The sequence below is a fragment of the Cetorhinus maximus genome, chromosome 12 (assembly GCF_964194155.1).
Source record: "Cetorhinus maximus chromosome 12, sCetMax3.hap1.1, whole genome shotgun sequence".
NCBI classification, from domain to species: domain Eukaryota; kingdom Metazoa; phylum Chordata; class Chondrichthyes; order Lamniformes; family Cetorhinidae; genus Cetorhinus; species Cetorhinus maximus.
This window is the reverse complement of record NC_135890.1, coordinates 77,908,087-77,930,940: the sequence shown is the minus strand read 5'-3', so window position 1 is coordinate 77,930,940 and position 22,854 is coordinate 77,908,087. Positions and strand designations below refer to the sequence as shown.

General features: G+C 45.0%; 1 protein-coding gene across 9 annotated transcripts in view; it reads right to left on the bottom strand.

Annotated features, from left to right (window-relative positions):
* Positions 1-22,854, bottom strand: part of slc2a11b (solute carrier family 2 member 11b) — an 88,051-nt gene that overhangs the window by 57,431 nt on the left and 7,766 nt on the right. For all 9 annotated transcript variants that reach the window (XR_013578175.1, XM_078553952.1, XM_078553951.1 and 6 more), the window contains one exon: positions 1,327-1,425. Coding sequence is in view for 8 of the 9 variants with exons in the window: in XM_078553952.1 (XP_078410078.1) it covers positions 1,327-1,425 (99 nt within the window). In the remaining variant the exon portion in view is untranslated. The remainder of the gene's footprint in view (positions 1-1,326; positions 1,426-22,854) is intronic.

Genomic DNA, 22,854 nt, shown 5'->3' with positions numbered 1-22,854 from the left:
GACCTTTCCCCACTACACCTTTGCGGCGGCTGCCCTAAGTTTTAGTGTATCCCTCAGCACATAGTCCTGGACCTTAGAACGTGCCAGTCTGCAATACTCGGTCAGAGACAACTCTTTGCACTGGAAGACCAACAAGTTTTGAGCAGACCAAGGAGCATCACCGAGTTGATGATCCTCCAGCTGCAGTTGATGTTTGTCTCGATGTGTGAGCCTGGGAACAGTTCTTAGAGCACAGAGTCCTGTGTCAGAGCTGCTCGGGATGAACCTCAACAAAAACCACCTCATCTCTCTCCAGACCTTCTGTTCAAAGGCACATTCCACAAGGAGGTGGACAACAGTCTCTTCTCCACCACAGCCACATTGAGGGCAATGTGCGGAGGGGGTGCGACTCCTGGCGTGTTGGAAGGATCTCACGGGGAGGGCCTTTCTCACCACCAACCAAGCTACGTCTTGGTGCTTGTTAGAAAGTTCTGGCGATGAGGCATTCTGCCAAATAACTTTGACAGTCTGCTTGGGGAACCATCTGACAGGGTCTACCATCTCCTTTTCCTGCAGGGCTTCCAGAACATTACGTGCTGACCACTGCCTGATGGACTTGTGGTCAAAGGTGTTTCTCTGCATAAATCTTTCCATGGAGGACAGGTGGTGCGGCACGGTCCAACTACTCAGAGCGTTCCGCAGTAGTGTGGCCAAACCCATTCTTCACAACACCGGGGACAGGTAGAATCTCAGGACATAGTGACATTTGGAGTTTGCGTACCGAGGGTCTACGCACAGCTTGATGCAGCCACATACAAAGGCGAGTGTGATACAGAGCAAGGCACAAGTTGGCTCTCATTTCGATCTCAGCTAGGACAATGAGTGTAGGCAGTATAACTTAGCACCATGGTCAGGGTGAGAACAAATATTCAACTGTTCCTGACCATCATTCAATAACTTCTACTGGAAAGTTTGACCAGATACTGTACAAGGACAGGGTCAGCTGTGATGCACACCTATGGTGACTGAATAGCTCGTGGAGGAACTTATCGAGCAACCAGGAACTGCACAACTGTCCATGCATATAAAGAGTGGTAGCATCACGTTGTTATAGCAACATTTCATGTGATGGGATGATGCTGTTTCCCACTGGGTGCTGGCCAGACTCACCACTGCCTGGAAAGTTGCCAAGTCGCTGTTACTGAGAAATGGATCCACCTTGTGCCAGCTCCTACTAAGTTGATCAAGTGCCAAAGGCAGCCTGAACAGCAGCAGCAGTTTGACACTGAGGCCAGATTTAACATCCATACATGGACAAGGTGAAAATACATTAAAGCTGGGACTCACCATGCTGGGAGCATTAATGATGGAAATATTGTATCCGTACTGAAACGTTCCTCCGATCCCAGTGGAAAATACTGCCAGAAGGAGGGTGACAGATGGAAACTACAAGACAAAAATTAAATCAGACAATTTTTCTCAACACAGGTACCTGGTAAAGGGTCCAGAAGGAGCCAGACAACCTTTTTCATAATTTCAAATGTAACAATCTCTGTCCAAATGCCTTTGTCACCATGTTATTGGCATCAATGTCCCAGATTCTGAATACCTTTAAGGATCTCAGCTCACAAGAGATGTTTCATTTGAATTCTGCAGAGATTAAAATTCCAATGAGATTTGCTGTATTATTAGTGCATAAAGCATAGAAAAGAAAATCAGCTGATTAAAATAATCCAATTCTCAATGAAGTTTAAGCAGTTTCACTGAACAATAAGTTCACACAAGAACATAAATAGGAGCAGGAGTAGGCCATTCAGCCTCAACTCCACTTTCCTGCCCACTTCCCCATACAATTCAAGCAAACACAGGCCTTCTATTGGACCTTTATTTCTACAAAATGACCACAAGTTGTCATAAAGGATGAATTTTAATTTCTGTATTCAACAAGCCAACTCCATAAAACTGGTATCCATGATCGTGGCGAAGAAGTGAACAAATGATCCCCAACACTAGCTAATGATATGGGCTCCGAGCAAAATCAGCAAAGATTGGTAGATCATGGGCGTCCAATAGTCAGTGATGGTCTCTTTGTCTATGTTAACACAATAGATGATGAGTGTCCCTTTGCCTGTGATCATGTGATGGGTAGCTATCAAAATCAATTCACACTTTATCCAGGGAAATTTAATGTTCAATTAAAAATATATTTCACATTGATATATGAATGCATAAATTTTTAGTCTTTTGTGAATCCATCAAAACAAATTGATAAATGTTTCTCTGGCCTTTTTCAGAGCTTCATTCACCACTGAACCGATTCTTAATTCTCAATGAATCATCCACTGATATTCACATAAATTCCATTTGTTTTTGTTTTGTGGGAGATAAAAAGTATTGAACAAAACAGGACCCCACGGTATCAATTATTTCATTGGAAAATACGTAATGTACAATCAACAGTTAGAGGTAAATTTTAACAATATCCAGGAGATGACTGTAGTATATTGCAAGTTCTGACTATTTTGTTATACTGCCCTCTCTGTTGGGGAGATGCAAATAGAGTTAGTTCAACAATGGCTGTCTGCTGAGAGTCCATGGGGTGAATTTTATGCTTCTTGACGGTGTGCAGGAGTCTGACCAGAAAGAAGTGCGCAGTTTGTGAACCTCTGCCCATGCCTTTTAAAGATGCCGAATAAAGTGTATTGTTGCCAATTAACAGCCACCCAACAGGCAGCCAGCCAGCAGATAGGTGGGAAGCATCCCCAATCAGGGTTCCAGGGTGGGATGAACATGAAGAGGCCATGTTCTGGAGGTCGGTCACTGACACCCATTTAAAGACATCCTAGGACAGGGCAGCTGCACCATAATTAGTGGTTTACAGACTCAAATTTTGACCCAGAAGAGTATGAAATCGTTTGCACTATTGGAGCAGCAGCAGTTAAGAGATTGTTTTTAAGCTTTTGTGACTATTGTGCCAGCAGTGTCTCATTTAGGATCCTTGCCAGAAAGGAAAGAACATTTAAACACACCTGTCCCATTCCCCTTTAGAAAAAGATTAAAATGCTATCTAACTCTTTGTCTCTCCACAGAGGCTGTAAGGCCACCATATGGCAGAGGAAGGAGCTGTTGAGGGGCCCAGATGAAGAATGGCCCCTCAGTTTGATGATGACTCCCTGCGAGTCCTCCTCCAGGCGGTGAGTGAACGGCAGGAGGTCCTCATGTCTGCTGGTGGGAAGAGGAGACCTCCAATCCTGACCAAAGCAGCCTGGATGGAGGTCACAGAGGAGGTCAGCAGCTGTGAGTTGTCCAAAGGACTTGGTTACAGTGCCGCAAGAGGCTGAATGACCTCTTCCAATATGCCAGGGTGAGTGTCTAACCATTTCACAGATGGACCTATATGGGAGGGTATGAGGGTGTGTCAAGTGTGCGATTGCCCAGTGCCTTGGCTAAATGCACAAGGCAGCATGAAGCAGACATACCACTCTGCATGGCACTGGGGTATTCGGGGGTGGGGGTGGGTGGTCTTATGAACTGCACCATCTGTTAGTTAGCAAGGAGCACTGAGAAATGTTAGCTGCCAATACATTAGCCACACATTTGAAAGTATGACTTTAGCACAGCAGATTTATTACAATATCACTTTTTATGTGCAGGAGAAATGGGCACATTGTGCCTGAGAGAGGGCCAGGATTGGAGCTGGTCAAGCCAACGTGGCCATTTTTACCCCTCTAGAGGAGGAAGTGCTGGAGCTAGCAGCGAAGCAGTGGAGTTGCATCACTGGGTGAGGTGAGATCAGAGGAAGACCCCGGGGGTGGTGAGATTCCAAGGGCGCATGGCTCTCTCCTGCAAACAGTGCTTAAGGAAAAAGGGTTGAGGGGGAGGTGGCCTGGAAACTGAGGAATGTCGTATATGGGTGCCCCACATAGCAAGGGTTAATGTGGGACTGGAGAACAGTACTGCCTACATTATGGAGGTAAAAAGTCACATGACAGTAGACATGGGCAGAGTTGTATGGAAAGATTCGAGTGGAGGTCAGCATGGAGATAGCTCCTAGTCTGGGCTATACATTATACATATGTGAATGGTTACGTGTTACCAATAAACACTACCTTTCAACCTTACAAGCCTCTGAGCCTCTTCGTGAAACCCACTGAAGAAACCCTTACAACATAACAGCAGCTAATGAAAGAACACAGAACCCCAGAGAAGCTGGTGAAGGACCCCAGAATCTGTAAAAAAAAAAACTTAAAAAACAGCATCCAGCCCTGATTTAAGTGCACCTGAACTGAAGATACAGCTGGAGATCGCCTAAAAAGAAACTCCATTGCAGACGTGGAGGCTGGAAGGCAGAAGAAATATCCACTGTGCAGCTAAAGGACTCCACCAGAGCAAGTGGAGGTCCATTGTGAATTCCCATCGATTGCAGAGTCAAAGGACCCAGCAAAGATGTGCAAAAATTCAGTTCTAAGGCTGGACTAGCCTTTAGAAATCTTCAGGCTATTAAATCAATCAGAGCAGTCCCTTTTGTTAATCACTGCGGCCAACATGGGTTCAGAGATGCACCATACCACATGACAGCCAAGCTCATTGGGGAAAAAAAACACCTTTTAATTGCCTTAAAATACACCACAAACATTGTAAAGGGCCCAAACCTGTGATTTAAAGAATTGCTGCAGAAAATCGATCCCTTTGAGGTCAGGTCCGTGATTGTCTTGGGAGCTTGACAAAACCCGACAAGCACAGGAAGAAGCATTGAAAGAACGGTTACTGCAACACCATTGTTAAAAGTGGAACAGCATTTAAAGCTGTAATCCCCTGTGCTACCAAGCACCCATGGACAACAAATCAACCCTACCAGATCAATTTGGGTTGATGCAAGAACCAAATCAGATGAAAAAATTGGGCGTCTTGGAGAAGAAATTTTTTGAATTACCACAGTACATCAGGATTAAGTAGGAAATCAGGGGAAGTCCAAAATAATATGTTTGTATACTCGTTCAGCAAACTTGCTGATGAAGTAATCCTAATGTAAGACACTGATGAATGCTCAGCCAGCTTTGATGAGATATTAAAAGCCTTTGACAAGTATTTTACTCTTCAAGTGGTGGAGTGCGTAGAGTTTACAAAGAGGGATAGAACATCCCAATAAAGTAACGAAATGGCAAATGACAATACCCAAACAAACCATGATGGTGGCAGGCCATGTCAGTGCAATGAAGTGCATGAGCCGAAGAGTATAGTGCAGAGAAAAGAGGTGGCTCAGAGCCAACTGGAAGGCTTAAACATAGATCTTTTTGAAGAGCCCGACACATTACCCAAATTGCAACAGCAGATGGCAGTGTTGAGCAAGCAGGCTCTGATTTAAGGGAAAGTCGTAGAGTGTTCCAAGCTGCAAGCGGATAATGAAGCCTTGAGTAGCACGAGTGCAAAGCTGAAACAAGCTAAGACCTCACCAGAGACAGATCTGACTAACAGTGAAATCAAAATGAAGAACAAGGACAAAGATCTGCTGCAGGCGGAGTAATAAAAAAGACAGAAATAAGATTGGAAAGTATTCATATCAAAGCTGAATTGGAAGATTTGAAACATATGATTCAAGTTGAATATGTACCTTTGAAAATGCATAATAAAGTCTCCACTGAACCTAACTGTTGACGATCTGAACAAACAAATTTCTGATGGACCACAATGGTACAAGGAGACTTTGAAAGAATTAAAAATGTTGAATGTAGTGAAGAATGCAATAAGCGAAAATCTGAATCATGTGCAGACTCAGTATGTATCTCCAGAAAAGCAAAAAGAGGAAATAACTCTGAATTCCATTGTTGGCAAATCGAAGAGAGAGTTGGAAGAACTCAACTAGAAATATAGCCAGGCACAAAAGCAGGCAGAAAATATACTCCAAGAACTTTCTGCCCTGAAAGATTCTTTGAATAATCAATACATGTCCCTGAAAAAACATAGAATTTTAAAAAATGTTGAACACGACTTCAGAAAAAGCTGCATTGGAACTATCAATAGTGACAAAGCAATGCACTGAAGTGCAGAATGAGATGGCAAGAACTGAACAAGAAAACAAACAAACAGTTGGAAGAACAGCTGATTGTCCTTCAAGATCAAATGCAGAAGGAGTTCATAATCCTTGAACAACATGAATACTGCCTTAAACAGCAGAATGGAAGATCAGCAGAATAAAGTTGAGGAGATTGTTAAATTACAAGAAAATTCAAGTGGAAACAACTGAGCTTTGCAAAGAAAAGGGAAACCTATTGAATGAGCTTTGCATGCTCCAAGGATCCCTCAGGTAAAAGTTTGGTCCTCCGGAAAATTCCAAGGAGAAGCAAAACAAATGTAATGTCACTCTGAAGAAACTGAAGAACCAGTTGGCAGAGAAGACTCAGCGATGTTCTATATTCCAGGAGGAAGGCAAGAGCTACAAGAGACAGCAGAGCTGAAGAAAATGGTTGGGTATTTGGAAGAAAACTTGGAAAAACCTTACATTTCCAAAGATATATATGAAGAAATGGAATTCAAGTTTGTTCGTCCTATGGGCAAAAAGGATGAGCACATGGGAAAAGTAATGAGGAAGTATGCAGAAGTCAAACTGCAAAGTGAATGATTGCAAGGGAAAAAATACCAGGCTGCAATCAGACATCCAGGCATTGAAACAGGGAATACAGTAATAGTAATTCCTGCTGAAGAGTTTGAGACAATGAAAGCATCACAGAACAGAGTTTTGGAACTGCAGGAGGGAAAGGAGAAGATGAAGAATTCTTGTGACAACGAGCAACAAAAAGCAGAAAATTTGCAGCTCCAGCTCCATCACTTCTGCAGCACAGCCAATTGAAAGTCGAAGTTTGCACAAAGGAGCATAAAGAAGCTCAGAAGCAATTAACAGAAGTAAAATTAAAGAATGTGAGCTTGAAGGACAGCACAGAGGAGTCAGGCTCTGCTAAGGGAAAACTGTTCAGTGCAGAGAACCAGCGTTCACAAATGAAAAATGAGTTTGTGAATGGAAAATAGTAGCTGATGTGAATACTGGAGTGTCACTCACAGGGAGTAGAACACTTGAAAGAGAACTTAAAATGATAACCTTGTAGAAGCAAATTCAATGAAGATAGATCTTCAATTAGAACTTGATGAACTTCAAGTATCAGAAATCTCTATTAAGCAATGTGAAAAATGCCTGGGACAGGAGGAGGAATTGCTGATGAATCAGAACAGTTGGTTGAATGCAGAATTAACAACCAAAACTTGATTTTCGATCCAACCTGAAGAACATGGAAGATGAGATGCGCAGTATGGAAGAGCAAACCCGGACTTTAAAAGCAAAAAATGAAAATTCTAAGAAACAGATTGAGGATCTGATGAGTGAATTGAACAAGTCTAAGGGGCAGTCAGTGGCCATGCAAGAAAGATTCCAAAAGGAACTGAATGCCCAGGTGAAGTTAAGCTTGTATAAGGATAGAAACATAGAAAATAGGAACAGGATTAGGTCATTCGGCCCTTTGGAGCCCTTTACTCCTCCATTCAATATGATCATGACCAATCCTTTATCTCAATGCCATACTCCCGCTCTCTTCCCATACCCGTTGACGCCTTTAGAGTTTAGAAATCTATTTCCTTCTTAAATATATTCAGTGACTTGGCCTCCATAGCCTTCAATGGTAAAGAATTCCACAGGTTCAGCACCTTCTAAGTGAAGAAATTTCTCCTCATCTCAGTCCTAAATGGCCTACCCTGTATCCTGAGACTGTGATTCCCTTGTTCTAGACCCCCAGCCAGAGGAAACATCATCCCTGCATCCAGTCTGTCCATCCCTGTCAGAATTTTATATGTTTCTATGAGATCCCCTCTCATTCTTCTAAACTCCAGTGAATATAGGCCTGGTTGACCCAATCTCTCCTCACACGACAATCCTGCCACCCCAGGAATCAGTCTGGTGAACCTTCACTGCGCTCCCTCTATGGCAAGTATATCCTTTCTTTGGGTGTAGTCTCACCTCTCCTCTCGCAACGAAGGCCAACATACCATTTGCCTTCCTAACTGCTTGCTGCACCTGCATGTTTGCCTTCGGTGACTGGTGTACAGGGACACCCAGGTCCATTTGTACATCAACATTTCGCAAACTATCACCATTTAAATAATACTCTGCCATTCTGTTTTTCCCACTGAAGTGGATAACTTCATGCTTATCCATGTTATACTGCATTGGTAACATATTTGCCCACTCACTCAACTTGTTTAAGTTACCTTGAAGTCTCTCAACATCCCTCTTCACCATTCATATTCCCACCTAAGTTTGTGTCATCAGCTAACTTGGAAATATGACATAAAAACAAAAAGCTACTGCGGATGCTGGAAAACCGCGGTCTCCTCTACATTGGAGAGACCAAACGCAAACTGGGCAACCGCTTTGCAGAACACCTGCGGTCTGTCCGCAAGAAAGATCCAAACCTCCCTGTCGCTTGCCATTTTAATACTCCACCCTGCTCTCTTGCCCACATGTCTGTCCTCGGCTTGCTGCATTGTTCCAGTGAAGCCCAACGCAAACTGGAGGAACAGCACCTCATCTTCCAACTAGGCACTTTACAGCCTTCCGGGCTGAATATTGAATTCAACAACTTTAGATCATGAACTCCCCCTCCCCCCATCCCCACCCCGTTTCTTCCCCCTCCCTTTTTTTTAATAATTTATATAGATTCTTCTTTTCTCACCTATTTCCATTATTTTTAAATCTACAACTAATACCTGGTTAGTCTTTCCACCCCACCCCCACTAGAGCTGTACCTTGAGTATCCTGCCATCCATTCTTAATTAGCACTTTTCTTAGATAATATCACCACCTTCAACACCTCTTTGATCCTTTTGTCTGTGACATCTTTTGATTATCTGCTCCTATCACTGCTTGCTTGTCCCTACAAACACCCCACCCTCAACTTCTCTCCCCCCGCCCCCCCACCTTAAACCAGCTTATATTTCACCCCTCTCCTAACTATACTTCAGTTCTGTTGAAGGGTCATGTTGGACTCGAAACGTCAACTCTTTTCTTCTCCACCGATGCTGCCATACCTGCTGAGTTTTTCCAGGTAATTCTGTTTTTGTTTTGGAAATATGACATTTGGTTCCCACATCCAAATCATTGATATATATTGTGAATAGCTGGAACCTGAACTTATCCCTGTGGTACCCCACTAGTCACCACCTGCCACTCTGAAAAAGACCCATTTATTCCCACCCTCTATTTCCTGCCTGCTAACCAATTCTCAATCCATGCCAATATGTTACCCCCAATCCCATGTGCTTTAATTTTACACACTAACCTCTTATGTGGGACCTTATCAAAAGCTTTCTGAAAGTCCAAATACACCACACCCACTGATTCTCCCTTATCTATTCTGCTAGTTACATTCTCAAAAAGCTCCAGTAGGTTTGTCAAACATGATTTCCCTTTCATAAGGATTCCACAGATAACTCAAACAAAGACAACTGAGCTCGGAGTAGTTGCTGAGCTGAATGAAAAAGTCATGGGCCAGAAATTTATGGCCCTGTTGCGGCGAGAATTGGGCTGTAAAATGCGGCAAGCCGTTCTGAACTCCTGATTTTGGTGGGACCATAAAATCCCACTGTTGTAAAATTCCGCCCATAATCCTAAAAAAAAATTGGAAAATAAGAGAGTAAACAATGTTTGGGTGAAATTGTGAAACAAGCGGAAATGAAATTTCGTAATGTCAACTTCCTTGGTGGACCCCACTGAAAAAGAAAACCAGAGCCCCGTCTGTGAATGAGTGGGATGAACATTCCCTCCGGAGGAAACGGGACAAACTCATGAAGTCCAAATAAAGCAAACGGGTTGCCGATAAACAGAAATTCAACTGCAAGGAGAACATAAAGCAAATCAGATGGAAACAGCCAAGTTCTGGAAACACAGAATACTATGATTTCTACTCTGAACCAAGAACACCAGCCCAAAGCAACTGAGACTGGCACTCCTCCGAACGTGGCCAGAGCAAGATCTGAAAGAATTGTCAAGCTTCCAGACTGTCTGAATTTATAAAGTCAGAGACTTGTGGGAGCAGGGTAGCACATAAAGAAAGACTGTCATGTAAATGTTTGGGTAAAGACTTGGGTGGTGTAGTAAAAGGGTCTTCAGCGTAGCAAGGGTTAATATGGGACAGGAGAACAGTCTACCTCAATGTGGGCGGTACAATCACATGGACAGGGGACAGAGTTGTATGGAGAGATTCGAGTAGACATCAGCATGGAGATAGCTCCTAGTCTAGGCTATGTTTCTTATATATCTATATATGTTACATATGTATATATGTTACCAATAGACAGTGCTGTTCAATCTTACAAGTCTCTGAACTTCATGAGTGCTAATGAACAAACGCTTACAACAGGGGAGGCAGCGGGGAAGTAGCATTGATGGCTTTTAACTTTGGAGGCTTGCAGAATTCAGGGAGGAATGTGTGTCTCAATGTTGAAGGGTCTAAGATTCAAATCCCGGTTACCATCTCCCAATGTCGCGAGTGTGTGTTTTTTTAGAACTATGTCTCTGAAGTCATCTGAAATGACTTGTTTGTTTCCCCAAGGGTGAAACAGCAGCAGCTGCAGCCACTAGCCCCGAGAAACCAATGTTAACTCTGAGGAGAAGGAAGGAGCCTCAGAGTGCAGCATCACATCTTTGCTCCGTACCTAGCACCAGTGCAGATACATGCACCTTGGTGGATATGTGCGAGTCAGCTCTAAGGAATTCACACACTGGTGCGAGCACATTACAGTCACTAGACCAGCTGTTGGAGGCTGAGACAGAGCAGGCCTCTGGCAGCTGGAGGAATGCGGGAGGTGACGTAGATGCTGAGCCCCATGCTGATGACGAGCCTCTGAAGCCGTCCATCAGGCGGCAGATGCTGAACATGCAGCACGAGTTACGTGCAGATGTGGTAGAGATTCAAGAGGGATAGCACACACTGGCACAGAGTGCAGGAGTCCATCCAGGCCATGAGCACTGCGATTACCTGCTCTTCAGAACTCATGGCTTCCTCCATCGAGAGACTGGCGACTCATGGAGAGCCAAACCCAGCACCCCACTGATGAGATACTGGGTGTGTGTTCTGACCTGATTTCCATCACATTGTCTCCGAGCTCAGGTGCCCAGAGCCAGGGCCAAAGGGGGACGAGGAGCCTGGAGTCACAACCAGGTCGTGGCTCCTCTCAGGGAAGCAGGGAGGGCCAAATAGACCTCATGGCAGCGGGTAAGCAGCTGCTGTCACCAATGGGCAGCACCTCAAAGAACACTCCTGATAGGCACAGCCTCTCCACCGCCCCTCTGCCATTGACACAAATGCCTCAAGAGTGCCGCAGCGACAGCTGAGCCTCCTGCAATGGTGCAGGGGACTCCCAACACACCCGGACTTCCTCTCAGCCTCAGGCAACCAGGGGATGCCTGCCAAAGTCATCCCAGGGAAAGGGGCATAAGGGTCAGCAGCCTGTCTCCAGCACAGCTGGTGGCCAGGGGCAAGCACAGCACCATAACATCCAGAAACAATTTAAGAAGGCACAACATTAGTCACATACGAGTTCACAATGGTGACTGTCGAGTTTTGAGAGTTCTGAAAATTATTGATTCATTTAGTTATTGCATCATTGTTCTTTTCACTTAGGGCTCTGGCACATTGTTTCGTGTGCATGATGTGTTGGTTTTGATTCAGATTAACTGCATGCTGTTAAGGGAGTTTGTGCTCATGTGATTGGCCTCATTTAGTTACTTTACATTGGCACATGCACAGGCAGGCCTGGTGTTGATTTGTGGGAGATACCAGGGAAAGGTAAGTACATCTAAGGTACTCACATTAAGCAAGTAACACATTGCTAGTGAAACCTTCTCGTTATCAGAGAATCTTGCTGCCATTCAAAGCATCCTGCGCATCGACCTGCACAGCTGGCTAGCATGGCTCACCCTCCTCGCACCAGAGGATGCGACTCTGTCCATCAGGTTCTCCTTTGCCAGGGTTCCCCCTCTCTGGAGCGCCAGGCTGTGCAAGGCACAGCAGACCACGATCATCAGTGGTACTCAAGCAGGGTATTGCCTGGTTGGTTCAAACATCTAAAGCACAACTCGGGTAGACCAATGGTCAGCTCCACAATGACCCTGGTGGATATGAGGCTATTGTTATACTTCCTCTCAGGCTGTGTGTGTGTGGATTTCTCACTGTGGTCACTAGCATCACTTGAGAGGATAACCTTTAATTGCCAAGAAGCCAGCCACCCACAGGTTCCGGGCCTACGAATATCCCTAGTGTGCATGGATTGTAATTGCTCCCCAGATACCATGCACACACCTGCATTATCCTTTGTCTGTGATCACATGCAATCTGCACACTGATGGAGTGATATCCTTTTCTATTGACAAATGCCCCTGGCTGTTCAGATGGAGCTTTTATTGCCACACGTGTGCAAATGATGACCTCTTGCACCTTCGGATTACTAGCCGTGACAGCAAAGCCTCTGGTTCTTTCTGCTTGACTGGCAGTCGTCACTGGTAAATGAGATAAACTCATGGGCATGTCTGGATATGGCGTCTGTAAAATCCAGTGATGGGCTGCAGGCTGCGAAATTCCACTAAGGCCTCCACACGATGCCTGGAATGACAAAGTCATCTACCTGCACCACCCTTGAAGATAATGCATTCCAGATCATAAAAACCCACTGTGTAAACCTTTTCCTTCATGTCATCACTGCATTGTTTATCAATTGCCTTAAATCTGTATTCTCTGGTTACCAACCATTCTGGCAGTTAATCCATCTGCACAAATACAGCCTAATACTTTCACGATTTAAAATGCCTTACCCAAATCCCCCTTTTCCACAAGTAAATAGACCCAGCTTTTAAAGCTGATGGCAAGGGAGGAGCCGTTTTCTCTGGTGCAGGGTTTTAGAACAAGAGGCATGACTTTAAAATTAGGGATTGGCCTTTCATGTAAGGGTGATGTAAGGAAGCACTTCTTTGCACAAAGTGTTGTGGAAAGTGGAAATTTTGGAACTGTCACTCCAAAAAGCTGTTAAGGTCAATTGAAAATTTCAAAGCTGAGCTTGATAGATTTTTGTTAGGCACAGGTCTTAAGGTTTAAAGGTCAAGGTGGGTAGATTGATTTAAGATGGAGACCATAGAAAATAGGAGTAGGTCATTCAGTCCTTCGAGCCTGCTCCATCATTCAATGTGATCAGGGCTGATCCTCAACGCCGTACTCCGCACTCTCCCCATACCCTTTGATGCCTTTAGAGTTCAGAAATGTGTTTCCTTCTTAAATATACTCAGTGACTTGGCCTCCATAGGTTCACCACCCTCTGAGTGAAGAAGTTTCTCCTCATCTCAGTCCTAAATGGTCTCCCCGTATCCTGAGACTGTGACCCCTTGTTCTAGACCCCCCCAGCCAGAGGAAACATCATCCCTGCATCCAGTCTGTCCAGCCCAGTCAGAATTTTATGTTTCAATGAAACCTCCTCTCATTCTTCTAAACTCCAGTGAACACAGGCCTAGTCGGTCCAATCTCTCCTCATACGACAATCTTGCCATCCCAGAAATCAGCCTTGGTGAACCTTCACTGCGCTCCCTCCATGGCAAGTATTTCCTTTCTTAGGTAAGAAGCCCAAAACTGCACGCAATACTCCAGGTGTGGTCTCACCAAGGCTCTGTACAGCTGCAGTAAGACATCCTTGCTACTGTACTCAAATCCTCTCGCAATAAAGGCCAACATACTATTTACCTTCTGCTTGTTGCATCTGCGTGCTTGCTTTCAGTGATTGGTGTACAAAGACACCCAGATCCCTTTGTACATCAACATTTCCCAATCTATCACCATTTAAGTAATACTCTGCCATTCTGTTTTTCCTACTGAAGTGAATAACATCACGCTTATCCACATTATACTGCATCTGCCATGCATTTGCCCACTGACTCAACCTGTCTAAATCACCTTGAAGCCTCTTAACACCATCCTCATCGCTCACATTCCCACCAAGTTTCCTGTCGTCAGTAAACTTGGAAATATTACATTTGGTTCCCTCATCCAAATTATTGATATATATTGTGAACAGCTGGGACCCAAAAACTGATCCCTGCGGTAACCCAACACTGATCCCTGCGGTACCCCACCAGTCACTGCCTGCCATTCCGAAAAAGACCCATTTATTCCTACTCTGTTTCCTGTCTGCTAATCAGTTCTCAATCCATGCCAATATATTATCCCCAATCCCATGTGCTTTAATTTTATACAGTAAACTCTTCTGTGGGACTTTATCAAAAGCTTTCTGAAAAATCCAAATACACCACATCCACTGGTTCTCCCTCATCTATTCTGCTAGTTACGTCCTCAAAGAACTCCAGTAGGTTTGTCAAATATGACTTCCCTTTCATAAATCCATGTTGACTTTGTCTAATCCTGTTGATATTTTGTATCCTTTTATCACATCCTTTATAATAGACTCTAGCATTTTCCCTACTACTGAGTTTAGGCAAACTGGTCTGTAATTCACTATTTTCTTCCTCCCTCCTTTTTTAAATAGTGGGGTTACATCTGCCACCCTCCGATCTGCTGGGACTGTTCCAAAACCTAGAGAGTTTTGGAAGATGACAACCAATGCATCCACTATTTCCATGGCCAGCTCATTTCACACCAGACCTGACCTAACTGAATGGTAGAATGGGCTTGAGTGGCTGAATGGCCTACTCCTGTTCCTAGTTTTTGAGGTTAAGAGTACTGTGATAAAAAGCCAAAACCAGCCAACCTACAGAAGGGATGAGACAAGAGGTTATTGTTTTTGCCCATGTTATTGAGAAGTGAGATGGATTTGGTGTTCACAAATTAAAATAAGTTAACAATCTACATCTCACCAAGCGTTTCGCAGTCTGGCTTTGGAAAAGATTGGAGAAATGCATGGTGGGATACATGAGAAAGATATAATGAGGGTCTCACTGTCTTCAATAGAAACTTGGGTGGGATTTAAAGGGGGGGCTAGTTGTCGATTCATTATCTCCGGTTTTGTACCACCTTCGAAAAGGCTGATTTCACCCACACAATCCAGTTCTGATCACAAGGGGGTTTCATTGTAAGTACTGATGGTATAGGCATAGCCCTAAATAAAAGACACTCAGACTATTCACAGGAGCAACCAAACCCAGTGTTTGAGATACAGCAGACTCTCAAGTTGTAACAATTTAAAATTAAAATGCCACCGCACAGGTAATAATCCACAAAGGGAATTTACTTGATACCAGCAACATAGGAATTCTACTATTCTACTGAGTATTTAATCATCTCAGACTGTACATCATTAGAAACTTCCATCCTCTGCTCTTAATCAAATACCAGCTCATTTGCTTTCTATAAAAGAAAAAAGGACAGAATTTTCAGTTTGTCGGGCAGACACACAGTCAGTGGGCCTGGGATCAGCCGGTTGCCCGCGATCAGCCCCCGACCGCGATTTCACACTGGAGGGCCAATTGAGGCCCGCCCAGCGTGAAACGCAGCTCCTCACTGGTCAGGAAGGGCCGAGCGGGGGCGGGGGCCTGTTGACTGCCAGGTCCAATGCTGACCCAGCGGCCGCTTTTAAAATGGCGCAGGCAGCCCCTGGAAGGCTCCCATGGGAGAACTTCTCTCCTGTCTCTTGTTACTAAACGTGATGGAGTCGAGCGCAGCTGGAGACGCCAGGCGGGAGGGCTGGTCAGGTGCAGTATCTCATGCCGGGTGAGTGGCTTGATACTTTATTGCACAGGCATTGAGTGGACTTTCGGTTCAGGTGAAAGGGTCATTTCAGACATCTGGGGTGGGGGTGGCAGCCCTGGCTTGAGGTGGAAGCAGATCTTTGGCAGCCTAGCTGAAGGAGCATTGGATCAAGGCGTACCTGCCTCCCTAGAGGTAACCGAGGACTGTCTCCATGCCCTTGGCATTCTCCTAACTGTGCTCATCTGTGGCCTGTGCAGCTGCATCAAGATCCTCTTCCTCCAGTGGGTCCCCCCTTGCCGGTGCCAGATTGTGGAGATTGCAGCATGTAACCACTATCAGTGACACCCGCTCTGGGGGGTATTGTAATGCTGCCCCTGCACGGTCCAGGCATTGGAAGTGCATCTTGAGAAAACCTATGGTCCTCCATCATCACCCTTGTGGAGGCATGACTCCTATTGTAACGCTGCTCTGCCTCTGTTCTTGGGTGGAGGAGAGGCATCATGAGCCACCTCTTCAACGGATAGCTCTGGTCACCCAGCAGCCATCCATCCAGTCGGGCTGGAGCACTGAACAGCCTCGGCACCTGGGAGTGTCTCAGGCTGTGCACATCATAGAAACATAGAAAATAGGAGCAGGAGTAGGCCATTCGGCCCTTCGAGCCTGATCTGCCATTTATTATGATCATGGCTGATCATCCAACTCAATAGCCTGCTCCCACTTTCTCCCCATGTCCTTTGATCTTTCTCGCCCCAAGAGCTATATCTAACTCCTTCTTGAAAACATACAATGTTTTGGCCTCAACTACTTTGTGGTAGCGAATTCCACAGGCTCACCACTCTCTGGGTGAAGAAATTTCTCCTCATCTCAGTCCTAAATGGTCTACCCCATATCCTCAAACTGTGATCATCATGGGAGCTGCCAAGGTATCTTGCACAGACTTGCAGAATCTGCATCCTGTGGTCACACACTATCTGCACTTTCATGGAGTAGAATCCCTTCCTTTTGACGACGGCACCCGGCTGACCCGCTGGTGCCACTTGGCCACATGTGCGCAGTCGATGGCACCCTGTATGAAGGGGAACCCAGCAATTGCTGGAAAGCCTCTGGCTCGCTCAGCCTGGCTGGCCTCGTCCGTATGGTAAAGAATAAAGGTCAGTACCCACGTGAACAGAGCTTCTGTCATCAACTTGATGCAACTGTGGACAGCTGATTGGGAGACTCCACATAGATCCCCCACTGACACCTGGAAAGAGCCAGAGGCATAGAAGTTGAGGGCCACTGTGACCTTCAGAGCCGCTGGCATGGGGTGTCCAACCACACAGTTGGAGCGGATCTCAGGCCCAATCATCTGACAAATGGAGTTCACGGTCTCCCTTGAGAGGCGGAGCTTCCTTCGGCATTGCACCTCGGACATATTGAGGTAGCTGCATCACTGCCTGTAAACTCTGGCAACAGGATAGTGGCATCTTCTGTGGCCCCCTATGCCTTGGACTTCCTACTGGCCCTGTGCCTCTCCTCTCAGGTCCCTCCCCTGGAAGCTGCAATGGGACATCTGGCCTCCTCTCCCTTCTGCCCCTCTCTTCCTCCTCAGAGGAGGTGCCTCTAGCTGAGACCACAATCCCTATTACCAGGGTAAGGGAAGGCTGTCTGATACCTGAAAGAGTCCACACGGTCTGAATCTTCCAGGGGCCTTGGAGACACCAATAAGTCCTGAAATGAAGTCTGGAAATACTAAGAATGAAGCCCTGAACAGAGGAGATGAAGCTACCAAGTACCAATAAGCAACCAATCTCCAAAACTCCTTGCTACTCACACTGGCAATGCTGCTGACCCTTTTTATCCCACCCTTGGTGGAGATTTAGCAAATTGTCGGCTGCCCGCCTGCCCGTTTTGCCCGTGTGACTAGTGCGAAATCGCACGGGCAACGTAACATCTAGCTTCATTGCCTTTTTAAACGGCCTTAACTGGCCTTGTAATTGATGGCGGGCGCGGCTCCGACCGAAATGTCATGCGAGTGCACACCCAACGTCATCACACGCTATTTTACACTCGAGCAGCTCAGATGCACGCCCGCCCACTCAGCGAGAAATTCTGCCCAAAGCTGCTCCAACAGCAACTTATTAATATTATCTCACATTAAATGTACAGCTGCCCATGTATGAAAAATCTGAACCTCAAATCCACGTGAGCAGAATTTACTAAATTTGGGCCACCTGGCATCAATCAGACCTTGTACTAAAAAGAAGCATCACATGATATTTGTTCACAGGGGGAGACCACATGATATTCGCTAGAGGCTTCAGCTCTCTCTTCTACATACACTCATGTGGTTTCTATCTACATTTCTTTTTATAATCGTTATAACCCTCTAATTCTTAACAAGAGATAGCTATAGACCATTGTAAATTTAAGATTTTATCTTAGAAGGGGAGGGAGGCCACATGATAAAACAGCAGCCTTTGTTGTAAATCTATAATTAGATAAGAAATGCCACATGATAAAACCTCTTACAGATCAAAGAACTTATAAAAAGAATATTGAACACATTTAACATTACACAGATAAAGTAATTGTGTACAATATATGAAGAGATTAGTTCAAGCAAATCAACTAACGAAGTCATTTTGTGATTTGAAACTTGTATAAGCTTGGACTGTATGTGACCCATTGCCTGTCAGGATTTTATGTACTATGCAGTTAATTGATTTACTTTTAGACTGCTCTGCAAGGAATCTAACGTATTCCTCAGAGAACGGAAAGGATAAACTTGCAGCTGACTTCAAGAATTCTAAAACCTGATTTTACACAAGAGTAGAGTCATCAGTATAGAAACAGCCAAAGAAGCTTTATTTTTCTGCCATTAACATTTTCTGATGTAAGACTAAGTTGAGGAAAGCTAAGGTTATATTTCAGTGATATAAAAAGCTCACAGTACAACTGAAACCAGTGAAGTTCTAAGAGTCACAATTTACACTCCTTTTAAGAGGAATGTTCCACCAAATGTGACTGCAGCATCTGCATTCCAGAATTTTACCAATTCATTAATAATGAAATTGCACTCTGGGCAGTAGTTTTATTTGGATTATGTTTCCTATGCTGATGTTCTTGTTAAAATTAAACATGGGGAAGACAGAACCGTTGGGCAAGATCTGGACTGTCAAGGGGGGGTGGGTGTGGGAGTGGGTTCATGTGCACGACGGGTATTAAATCCCCTTAAAGTGACATCAGGTTGGGGACCCTGGCACCATTCCACTCACTTGTGGGTTTCACCCAGGCAGGTTTGCTAGTGAATGGGGAAAATCCCTTGGACCTGTTGAGTAGGAATGTAATATCCAAATAAGTAATTAACTTCTATTTTAACTGGTACATTGGGAAGTGCTTCTTCAGCAAAACCGAAGAGAGCTCATGCTGTCTAGGTGAAAGGCTGGTAATTCCCAACATTTCTTCTGAGAAAGTGCTTTCACTACTTGAAAAGCGGTTTCTAACTTCTTGGAAGACAATTGAACCTTCCTTGAACTTCATTCACCTTGATCTGCAATTCCTGCTGCCAGCCAGCCTTCACTACAGCAAGGCAGCAGCTTATGCAGCTCCACCTTGGTGCTCGGACAGAGAACAAGAGGAGCAGCAGCAACACCACCACCGCCAGCAGCAAGAGCAACGCCAGCAACAGCTTCCTTCCCCTCAGCCATGTGCCTCTCCCTCAGAGGGGATGGACATTGAGATCCAGCTTCAAGGAGCTGAGACCCTCAACACAGGGTCTACAGGCAGAGGGTCAGCTCTCTCGACATGTCTGAGCACCAGTACCTCAAGGAGGCAAAGGGTCTCATGGCAGGTCGCTGCTGATACCTGCAGCCTCCTGGAACAAGACCTCCTTCCCAGTGGAGCAAGTGAGTATGCATCAAAAACAGAAAATGCTGGAAAAACTCAGCAGGTCCAACAGCATCTGTAAAGAGAAAAACAGTTAACATCGAGTCCATGTGACTCTTCATCAGAGCTAAAGAGAAGTAAAAATGTGATGTAAGTATGCATCATCAGTGGCTGACAAAGTGGCTGTCATTGCAGGGCCACCTGAAACCACCCCATCCCCCTACTTGGATCTCTGCCTCTCCCTGAAGCTCTGAGCTTTCTTCTCCTGCAAGGAGAGGAAACGAAGAGTTCAGGGTATGAAAAATGGATTGTGTAGAGAGGAGGGAAGGATATTATTTGTGCAGGGTGACTGTGAGAATTGACAATTGAGAACCAAGCTGGATACAGGAGGTTCAGAAGGGATGTGAAAAAGCAAACACGAGAAGCAAAGAAGGATTATGAAAAAAGACTGGCAGTGAACATAAAAGGAAATCAAGTATTCTAAAAGCACATCAATAGTAAAAGGAGGAGTAGGGCTGATTAGGGACCAAAAAGGGGATTTACACAGAGGCAAGAGACATGGCTGAGGTGTTAAATGAATACTTTACATCTATCTTTACCTACGAGGCAGATGCTGCCCAGGTCATGGTGACAGAGGAGGAAACTCAGTCACTAGAAATGTTTAAAATTGATAAGGAGGAGATATTAGATAAGCTGTCGTTAGTTAAAGTTGATAAGGCCGGATTAGATGCATCCAAGAATATTGAAGGAAGTGAAAGTGGAAATTGCAGAGGTCCTGGCAATAATCTTTCAATGTTCCCTGGATTCGGGGGAGGTGTTAGAGGACTGGAGAATTGCAAACATTAAATCCTTGTTCAAAAAGGTTGTGAAGATCTGCCCTGCAAATTACAGTTTAACTTTGGTGGTGGGGAAGCTTCCAGAAACAATTATTCGGGATAGAATTGATAGTCACATGGAAAAATGTGGATTGATTCGGAAGAGTCAGCATGAATTTGTTAAAGGAAAATCGTGTCTAACTAACTTGCTGGAATTTTTTGAAGAGGTAACAGAGATGGTTGATGAGGGCAAGGCCGGTGACAGGATGTATATGGACTTCCAAAAAGCGTTTGACACAGCGCCACACTACAGACTTGTGAGAAAAGTTATAGCTCATGGAATAAAAGGGACAGTTATCGACTTGGATACAAAATTGGCTGAGGGATAGGAAACAGTGTAATGGTTAATAGGAATTTTTTGGGCTGGAATAAAGTTTGTAGTGGAGTTCCCCAGGGGTCAGTATTGGGACCCTTGCTTTTCCTGATATATAAAAAATGATCTAGATCTTGGTGTGCAGGGGACAATTTCAAAGTTTACGGACGACACAAAACTTGGGAAAATTGTAAACTATGAGGAGGGCCGTGTAGAACTTCAAAAGGACATAGACACATTGGTGGAGTGGGCAGATAAGTAGCAGCTGAAGTTCAATGTGGAGAAGTGTGAGGTGATACACTTTGGTACAAAGAACATGGAGAGACAGTATAAAATAAAGGATACTATTCTAAAGGGTGTACAGGAGCAGATAGGCCTGGGTGTTTATGTACATAAGTCATTAAAGATGGCAGGGCAGGTAGAGAGAGCTGTTTCTAAAGCATACAGTATTCTAGGCTTCACTAATAGGGGCTTGGAGCACAAGAAGAGAGAGGTTATGATAAACTTATATAAATCTCTGGTTAGACCTCAGCTGGAATATTGTGTACAGTTCTGGATGCCACATTATAGGAAGGATGTGAATGCATTGGAGAGAGTGCAGAAGAGGCTTACAAGAATGGTTCCAGGGATGAGACACTTCAGTTATGAGGAAATATTGGAGAAGCTGGGACTGATTTTCTTGGAGAAGAGAAGGCTGAGAGGAGACTTGATTGAAGTTTTCAAAATCATGAGGGGTCTGGACAGAGTAGATAGGGAGAAACTGTTCTCACTCGTAAATGGATTGAGAACCAGACGGTACAGTTCTAAAGTGTTTTGCAACAGAAGCAAATGTGAGGTGAGAAAAAAAACGTTTTCACACAGCAAGTAGTTAGAGTTTGGAATGCACTGTCTGGAAGTGTGGTGGAGGCAGGTGCGATTGAGGCATTCAAGGAGGCATTGGATGATTATTTTAACGGAAACAATGTGCAGGCTACAGGGTAAGGCAGCAGATTTTAACTTAGTGCCAATGCTCAGAGAGCCAGTGCAGACACGATGGGCCAAATGCCTCCTTCTACACCATAATAATTGTGATTCAGTGAGGCATGGGTGTGAGATGGCACAAAGACGAAGGTGAGTGTTGGCTGCTGAGATGGGGATTTGAGGAGGTGCCTGTAGAGAGGGATGATTGGAGTGCAGGGTGTGATAGTCTGAGGAGTGCATGCAGGGGAAAGCTCGGAAAGTCACAGACCGGTATTTAATCCAGGTGACGGGGGTCTCGCTGTCCGCTGGAGAGCTGGCAAGAACTCCGCATCACCTTTGGGGAAGGCCCACCATATTAAGTGTCAATCAGGTATTTATCTCGCCAGCGGCAAGGACCCTGGGGGTGGAAAACCTGGCCCAGACAGCCCTGGGAGCCTGCAAGCAATTATAACAAGGTTTGCCTTTCAGGCTCCCCCCCAATGATGACACCCCAATCACCACTGGTTGAATACCAGATCAATTAGCCACAGGGCAGGAAGGCTGTTGATCAGCCTTTCCACCCTGGGCTTAATCAGGGCAGAGGGACATAGGAACAGCAGGAGGCCATTCAGCCCGTTGAGCCTGCTCTGCCATCCAATTAGATCAGGGCTGATCATCGACCTCAACATCACTTTCCTGCGCTATCTATATCCCTTGATGTCATTGGTTCCCAGAAATCTATCGATTTCTGTTTTGAACATGCTCAATGAATGAGCTTCTACAGCCCTATGGGGTAGACAATTCCAAAGATTCACCCTGAGTGAAGAAATTGCTCCTTAGCTCCTTAGTCTTAAATGGCCTACCCCTTACCCTGAGATAATGTACCCTGGTTTTAGATTCACCAGCCAGAGGTGAGAAGGCTCCCCACCTGGCACCCTCTTGCCCAATTAAAAGCCCCCTCTGCCTCAAACTCACATTGGGGGTGGGCTTTTTTTAAAAAAATTCATTCACGGGATGTAGGTTCCGCTGGCTGGGCCAGCATATATTGCGCATCCCTAGTTGCCCTTAAGGTAATGGTGAGCTGCCTTCTTGAACCGCTGCAGTCCCTGTGGTGTAGGTACACCCACAGTGCTGGTAGGGAGTTCCAGGATTT